At 43.2% G+C, this 8,708-nt stretch overlaps 1 protein-coding gene across 1 annotated transcript in view; it reads left to right on the top strand.

Moving 5' to 3' along the window:
• The window catches only part of ANO3 (anoctamin 3), a gene marked incomplete at its 5' end in the record, with an annotated part of 36,759 nt that overhangs the window by 26,211 nt on the left and 1,840 nt on the right, over positions 1-8,708 (top strand). The window contains 2 exons of the mRNA XM_010139241.1: positions 1-66; positions 5,182-5,278. Of these exons, the coding sequence (XP_010137543.1) occupies positions 1-66; positions 5,182-5,278 (163 nt within the window). The remainder of the gene's footprint in view (positions 67-5,181; positions 5,279-8,708) is intronic.

The following is an 8,708-nucleotide window of genomic DNA, read 5'->3' as shown; positions in this document are numbered from 1 at the left end:
TGCTGCCCTGGTTGGGCTCTTTGTTTTCCTTTATGGATTGTTTACGATGGATTCCAGCCAAGTAAGGTAAAATCCCATTTAAAAACATAATAGCCTCTTGAAAGTTAAGAACAGTCTGCAACAACTGAGATCATTTATGCTTATAAATGCTTTCCAGATATGGTAATCATGTAAAAATAATCGATTAGAGCACTGGCTTCTTCAGTCACGTCTGTCCTCCAGTTTGTGTATCTGTTTTGCATCCAGCTGGATGTGACCATGCACATCAAGTGCGTTTACAGCTGCAGGGGTTCCCACTTTGTCTGTCAGGAAAACCAGAGAGTACCAATTCCGGTGTCACCGCAATGCTTGTCATTCTAGTCAAGGCTAATGGGTAAATACAGACAGATACAGTCCCTCTTTACCTCCATCTTGCCTGTATCTCTAGAAATAGTGATGCTTGAGTGCGGACTGTATTTGTAGGAACTGTTACAGAGCGTGCACCCTTTGTACAAAGCTTTCCATTAGCTGTCATCAGACGCACCGGTGTGTCAGCATTGGTACTCTTACAGTTACAACTGTTGCTCCAAGCAGTTTGGGTGCTTGGGCTGGAAGTATGCTCTGAGTCAGATTTCCTAGGAAGTGTTGTTTCTTGGGCTTTGAGATGGACTATTTTACAGTTTCTTTATGGAATTTTCTTTATCTTGTTTCACAGTGAGTTATTAAATTCTGCAGTGCTGTAATTAAGACTCTCAGGCTTGATTTTATACAGCAAACTCCCAAGAGATTTTACAATTTCAAACTGCATTAAATGCAATAAATGTATCAGCTAGGAAACTAAGCTAACTGTGGGATGTTGTCCTCTGTATTAAGGTAGTTTTCCATGATAAATGTCTGTCAAATGCGGTGGATGTAAAGTAGAGGATCAGCCTGTTTGCAGAGCACAGGGATTAGGGCTGTTGAACTGGGCATTTAGTATTCTTCACCTGGACAATGTCACAGTTTCAGCAAGGAGGGAACGAAATCAGGGTATGGCTTAACATTTTAAGCACTCCTTGCAGAAGGGAAAGATGTGGTGTTGACACTCCCCAAGAGAAAGAACAGAATTTCTAAGAATTTCGTTTTTCCAGACTGTAGGCTGTTGTGTGCTTGTGTGTGTGTCATACGCTTCTCCCGAGAAGACTTGGAGATACGCGTCCTGCTTAGTTCTTTTAACAGAGACACACAATTACCTTGCTTGCAGTAGGTTGCAGGGTACAAATTTCAGGAGCAGAGAGGTTGACTAGCTGTCATGTTTTCCTGTTCTGTTTTCCCCTTGGCTGCTGTTTAGTAGCTGCAGACAGAACATGGAGGTTCCATTTGCTCCCCACAGAGGCGGGTTGCGTTGGGTCCCATCCTGAGGTGCCTCAGTGTTATGCTGTGCTACAGAATGCCAAGGTGCCCCTCAGGAGCTCTGGACTCTATTCCACAAGCAAGACCCTAAAAGTTAGGTGATCTATCACGTAAGCCCTAGATGCCTACAAGGGGAGGGGAGTATTTCTGTGTTTCTTATGGCTGACATAGCCAGTGTTCATTTCAAAATACTGGCAGCGGGGATAATGCCGAAGCCGTTGCAGTGTGCTCTGTGGCAGCCCCACACCTGTAATCTGGATGTGTAATTCTGGGCGTAAGGTCTGTAGGTGATTTCTGTAGCCCCTTGTGGACTCAGGCAGTTCTAAAGGCCAGTGATAACAGATGCTGCTCCCTGCTGCATTTGCTTACTTAAACTGGACGAGGTTAGTGAGGATTAGCAGAAACCTCCTACCTCGAGCAGACTGCAGGCAGACAGGCTGCACAACCTAAATGTTCTTGTCGTTTTCTGGGACTCTGAGATTATTTTTTCTAGTGTTTCTGCGGCCATTTAAAGAAAATCGCTAGATAACCATCTATAACAGTGTTAAAAGGTATAATTTGATTTTGAGCATTGCAGCTACCGCAGTATGCAAATGCAACATTCAGCAGCTGTTAGGGAGAAACAGAGATGGGTGTGTTATTCTGACAAAATCTAGACACAGGAAACCCAGTGGCAATTAGGAATTCAAAACTAGTGCCAGGGCGTTGTGGCAATGTCGTCACTGCCAAATTGTCCCAGGTTCAGTGTTACTCCGTTAATACTGCTTCATGTGAAACAGGTTTCATCCTGTTAACATCTGCTGTGAGGTATCGGTGGATATGAGGAAATGTTGATTTACAGTGTGATAAATTCTGTCAAAACCCCTGTTTTTCATCTCTCTTGTGTACTACAAGATTTGAACTTACCGACTGACGGAAGCCTGCTTTCCTCAGGGATGTCCCTTCTCCTCTCAGGCACAGGGAGCTGCTGTCAGCCCCCCCTGGTGACTGCAGCCAGAAAACCATCGTTTTCTTCTCTTTCCGCTGAGGTCCAGTTTCAGCAGAGGAGGAATATGCACATACACGAACGTAGAGCCCAGTGTTGCTTGTGATGCTAGCCGCAGCTTTTGTGCAGCAATAATTTGAGGGTTATGCAGAATGACGATCCATCCAGGGGCTAGTTTGTCTTGCTTAGGACATGTACAAGTGCCTGCCTCTGCTCCATGCTCAAAGTCTGTCCTGGTATCAGATGGCTCTTTATATATGTGTGTGCATATATATATAAAAACATACAAAAATTCTCTCCCCTACTGCTTCCCATGAAAGACAACAGAGACTGGGAACTTCTTCACCAAAGCTTATCTCACATTGAGATATCTGAAATATTTAAAATAACATAAAAACATGTATCTCAGCCTGTGCCAGGACCCCATCTCAGCCCGGCACAAGGCCATCAGTCCCTGCCCCCTGTGTAAAGGAAAGACGCTCTGTGTGGCTGCCACAGGCAAGTTGGAAATTGAGCGTATTTGCTCCCTTTTGGAGTGCACCTTTCCTTCTTTTCCGGGGTGGGTGCCCCTGTCGCGCTAACTACACTGTTTGTCATAGCCCCTCTCTCCTTTCCTCAGAGTTTTAAGGAAACAAGAAACTTTCAGGCCTCACTGAATCATTCAGTGACTCAAATGTGTTGAGGGAGGAGGAAGGTGAAACAAGATGTGCAGACAAAATCTCTGCACGCACACTGTCATTTCAGGGACTAGACACTCTTAGAAGCAAATACATATGTCCCATGTTGAGAAACAGAAGTTTCTTCACTCTACAGTCAGGGACTTTTTTTTTCCTATCACAAAACAAGTGGTCAAGACAGGCGGTGATACTGAAAGCTCACTGGAATGGAGGATGTTCTTTTTCTCGCACTGGAATAAAGCCAGGTAATTCTGTGGTTGCCAGGAGCCGGCCCTGAGGTCCTTCAGGGTACTGAGATTACGGGGTCAGCAGCTCGTTGCAGAGTTCAGTTCTGAAATGAAGGTAACCAAGAGAAACATCACAGAGAAATTCTGTGTTGCTTCCAGAATATTTGGACCATATTTGTAGGGCTCAGACATACAGAAACAAAAATGCAGAACATGAATCTGTATTTGTTTGTTTGTTTGTTTGTTTCATACACTTCCTAGTAGATTTTGAACCATTTGCTCTTCCTCAGCAGACCTGGGGAAGATGTGAAGTGATAGTTGAACAGAAGGGCTTAAGTAGTCCTTTAGAAATGCCTTCATCGGGGCTCCTTTCTTTCAACAAATTACATGCTTGTTTGCTCCGTTCTACTGCAGATTTGAGTTGCAGCAGCAGCGAGCACAGCCCCTGTCACAACCATTTGGGTAACAAACCTTAGTGCCTCTGCAGAGTCGTGCTAAAGCAAGTGACCTATCGCTGTCGGTATATTCTTGTGAAACTTCACGTTATTAAAAACAAACCAAGATTTTAAGTCAAGATATATAGTAAGAAAATCTAACATTTATGCTGTTGAATTTAAATCCCAAGTACAGCACAATTTGGCCTTATATTGGACAACAGTTTGTTATATTTATAACACGCTGTTGAAACGTGATTTTCTGTGCTTAAACATTTGAATGAGAATGCAAAGAAGAAAATTCTCTGCTGTGACACAATGCTATAAGATCCGTGTTACTCTGCAACTCTGAAATGACTGGCTGTGCTCATTCTGGCTAGAGGGTTACTGAGGACAATGTCTTCGTCAGCTCCCTGGCGTGTTGTAGGGGTTCAGTGAATTAGTGATCCCGTGGCGGTGTGAAGTATGACCGATGATACCGAAGTGACGTCTAGGCAACCAGGATCTTTTATTCCTATTTACTGTTATGTCAGACAGGATTTAATAGATGCACTCATTTGTAAATAAGTGTAATCTTCCACACAGAATTAGAACTGTAAATTCAGCTTTTTATGATAGGAGAGTGAAAGCGCAATGTTTATTAAAGCAAATGAGGAGGGATTTCCTGCAGTTGTTTTATACTGCTGCTTTCCTGGTGTGTCATAGGATCTTCCAGGCGTGTCACCACTGCTGAAGGATAGGCAAAGGCGATTGCTGAGGTTCTGGGGGAAGCTGACTCACTGCAGTTAAAATCTGACTTACAGATAATTTTTGCACTTGATTGCCTTTGTCAACACAATTACATACTACATTTGGCATATGAGTGGTCCTGGTGAAGAAAGTGACGTCATCTTCCTAAATCTTAGGATCTCTAAACATCAGAACGTGGCTTGAAGTTGCTTCCCCCCACAGCAGGATATGAAAGTGGGGTTTTTATCAGCCTTATACGTAAGTTCTTCTGTAGGAACTGAAATCGCAGACTACTGCCCCAAGTCCCTGTCGGTGGGTTTTACATGTGACCGACTGGTCTAAGTGTGCATGCGGCCATCCTGGGGACGGACCTTCTGCTGATGTAAAGGAGGATAAATTGATGGAGATCAGTGTAGTTGTACCAGTGATGTCCCTCCTCTTACATCACTTTAGAAGAGTAAGCAATAAGTGGCTCAGAAGGTAGCGAACAATGTTTTATTCTGTCTGTGATATTTGGGAGAGAATGGGTTATTCACAAGCGTGATGTCCAGAACTACTGCCCACTACTCCAGGGGCCATAGTTTTCAGGTTACTGCTTTGGGGTTAGGCTTTTCAAGCCAAACGTTCACTTTTAATTTATTTTATTGAGCCAATTCTGTGGTGTAGGCATACAGACACCACAAATGGTATAACCTCAGAAAATCTTAAGAATGCTAAAAGCCTTTTTATAACCTTTATTTTCCTGTCTCATACTAAAGCAAAGAGATCTGCGAGGCCAATGAGACCATCATGTGCCCTATGTGTGAACGCAACTGCACGCTGCAGAAACTCAATGAAAGCTGCATATACGCCAAGGTAATTGTCTTACTGCTGTCACGGTAATTTTTGTCTAAAGATCCGCTTTTGTTGTGTAATGGTTGCCCTTGTTTCAGCAGAGATTCCTGCAAAACATGGTGTTTCTGCACAGAGGTTTTTTTCAGCCTTTGTAATTCATGTTTCTAATAAGGGAGTGCTCTGAAATGATCAGAGGTTATTTTGAAATGTGATTTACTTTCTGTGAACATTTCCTTCCTAAATCCTTATTATTTTCATCAACTTTTAAAGTCCCCTGAGTGATAAAACTTTTTTGGATTGTTTTTCCTACTCTACCCTATATTTAACTTCTTACTGTGGTTCCCTTACTTGCTTTGTGGTTGAATTTCAGCTACTCCTAAAGGAATTCTCTAGCACAACGCGCCTGTGATGTGCTTGGCTCTGTCAAACTAACGCAAAGATGTTACACAACTGAGTATTTAGCTACAGGAAGCTACCCTTCAAACTTAAATAACTACGAGTTCCTCTGTCTACGTGTAGTGTTTCCAAGCGAGCGATGTATTTTGATGTGGGGTATGTTCATAGTGCTGCAAAAACAGTCTTGGCATTTTTCTTAGGCTTCTTTAGCCCGTAAGACAAATCTTGCTCAGAAGCCTGCGTTGTCTCTGGGCCACAGCATTGCAACCAGGCTGCAGCAGTGCGAAAGAGAAAATCAATTTAGTGTTAGATTCCGATATTTCGTGTAGATGGGACCAATGTTGAGTAAAATGCAACATTTCAAATCTATCTGTAAAGGAAAGTTCTAAAAACATTTTATATTTATAAAAATTATAAATAGATTTTACAAATTCAATTTTCTATTCTATAATGCCAAATTAAAAAAATTTAAAAGTTGGTTTGCAACTGCAGCAATAAATACCATTGAAAATGTACTTAAAGCAAAACTGGGTTTTGTTTTTAAACGCTGCTATAACTCTATAGCAGAAAATGAGATTTTTTTTTGGTAACCTTTTTAAAAATGGTTTCTTTTAAGATGTGAACTGAAGGTAGGAGCTCTATTAATTGAAATAGCATTTTGCAAACTATAGGGCTCATCCCAGAAATGCCTTTTTTTAGAAGATGACAAGTACCTCTTCAGCAGTGCACTGCAGTTTAGCAGGAAATGGAAATGTCTGCAGTTGTGGCATCCCTTTAACACTAATCCTGTTATTTTAACATCCCCAGTTAGCAAGAAGCAGGTTTTGAGTCTTATTTGTATTTACACGGACGTCGTACACTTAAATGATGCAGATTTCCCATTTAATGTCACATTGTGAGTAACTGATTGCAGCAGAAAAAATGTGGCAGTCGATCCATGCTTCCGTGTATTTTCAAGGCAGTCCTGTGAAACAAACTCAGGTGACAGCCAGGGAGGACAAGCAGTAATCGCTTGTATTCCGTCTCTCCAGGCACCTTGTCTGATGTCTGCAAATATTAGGGAAATTCATGTACACGTCCAACATCTCCTGCCAGTGGGTTTGCTCTGAAAAACTGATACACCTTAGGTTCGAAAACAGAAAACAACCAAAAATTGTCTCCTTTCAAGATTTGTCTGTTCCGGATCTCCCCCAAGTGGAGGAGAGAGAGAGAGTTCTTGGGAAGGAACAGGATTGCCCTCTGGCCACTTGAATGGTGAAGAAGAAGAGAAAAAATAAAGAAAAAAGCAGCTCAGTGAGGCGTGTTATAACTCAGGTTCTGGCCGTACTGCCTTTGCTCACCGTCTTGTCTCCAAAGAAACGTTCACTGCAGCCTCTCTCATTACCCTCTTGCCAGGAAACGTCCGGTTTGCAGCAGGGGTCATGGCTGCCACTGTGCTGCTCAAGTTGAGCAGCACAGACCAAACATGTGTCAGCACTGCCACTGTGTTTGCACCAAATTAGTGAATTAAATTTGCAGCGTTAGAAAACAACAATCTGATTTCAAATAAAAAGCTCTTTTATACTTTCTGAAGTAATGTAAGTGGAACTAACGTATTTGAAAATAAGGTATCGGACCTGCTCGCTGAGAAAGGAAATCCGTATTTCCTGTCTGATCTTTGATTCTGGACATGGAGCTTGTCAGCGTTTCCTCTGCTGTTGTTTTTGTGGGGACATAACTCCCTCTGCCTGCCTTCCACACAACCAAACAGCTGGTAGGCGAGGGAATCTCTTCCCGATTCACTCACGCATCCTTATTCTGGAGTAAGCGTTTTAATCTTTACTCATTCAAACAGCACGTTGTGTACGAGTTAATTGAGTTAATGAGGAAAAGTGAGTTCCTTCAAGTGAAGTGTATCTCCCCAAACGTGCTCATGTCATAGGACTTGCCTCATTTCTCTGAGGCCTTGTGCTCATATTTCACGTTATTAAAGCTGCTGTCAGGGTTTCTGTCTTAAATATCTGCCAAGTTTCGCTTTAGAGGAGCACTTCAGGCAGAACAAACCAACGCCAGAAAAATCATACACGTCAAATGTTTTCTCTGCCAAGATTTGTGTAAAGCTGGAGGCAAGGTACAAAAGATGCCTTTTTCCTTCTTGCTACTGCCCGTTTCTTTCCTCCCCTCCCTCTTTATTGCGTTTCCATTTAAAAATGCCGCACTGAAGTGAAGCCTGTAATTGAAGGGACAGGCGGGTCATACCCGAGTGGCACTCTGAATTGCCGAGCGGCCGGGCTGTCATTCTTGCCCGCATTAAATGGACTCTTTGATCCATGGGCGATTAGCGTGGTGCACCAGCGCTCCTTGGGCTGGTCCTTCACCCAGCACGCCTTGCCCTCAGCCCTGGGGCAGGGTGTTGATTCAGGGTGGATTTGAAGTGTGGTATGACGATGACATCAGTCAGGTATGCTGATGGGCTAGCACCGCGTCCTGCCAGGGAAGGCTGGGGGCTCCTGGTCCACACGGGGTCTCCAGCCTATGCCTTTAGCCTTCAAGACAGATCTTAACTGAGCAGAATATCCCAAATCACATCCTCGGACATCCACAGTCAGACCTGAAATGTTCGTTGTACTGCCTTTGCTCACCTCTCACATTTTCAGTTTCTTACCTGTGATGTTTGTGGAAGCAAAAGAAAACAAAGCAAAAGACATATTTGTATGTACAGTTGATCCAAAGGCATGATTCATGCAGGGAACATACTGGATTTATCAGTAGCTGATACCACATGGCCAATTTCCATTTCAGAACCTTCGGAAAAGAAAGACAGGACTGACATGCGGATAAAATAATGTGGTTTTAATAAGTTCTTGTGTTAATATCATAATAATTTTACTCAATAAGAGCCAAAATAGAGGCAAGCAACACCATTTCTTCTGCTTTGCTGAGTTAGTTTTCCTGACTTGCAAGGCAGAAGCAGTAATGCCAGCCTTCTCGTCAGCAGGCTGAGTTCTCCTGCAGCAGGCAGCTCTCTGGGAGCGGGTTGGGTAACCCGCCCCAGGCAGGCTGTCAGCCCCAGCAT

The sequence above is a fragment of the Buceros rhinoceros genome, unplaced genomic scaffold, assembly GCF_000710305.1.
Source record: "Buceros rhinoceros silvestris isolate BGI_N320 unplaced genomic scaffold, ASM71030v1 scaffold4057, whole genome shotgun sequence".
In the NCBI taxonomy this organism is placed as follows: domain Eukaryota; kingdom Metazoa; phylum Chordata; class Aves; order Bucerotiformes; family Bucerotidae; genus Buceros; species Buceros rhinoceros.
Note: the sequence above shows the minus strand (reverse complement) of the source record. Positions and strands in the feature narration are given on the sequence as shown.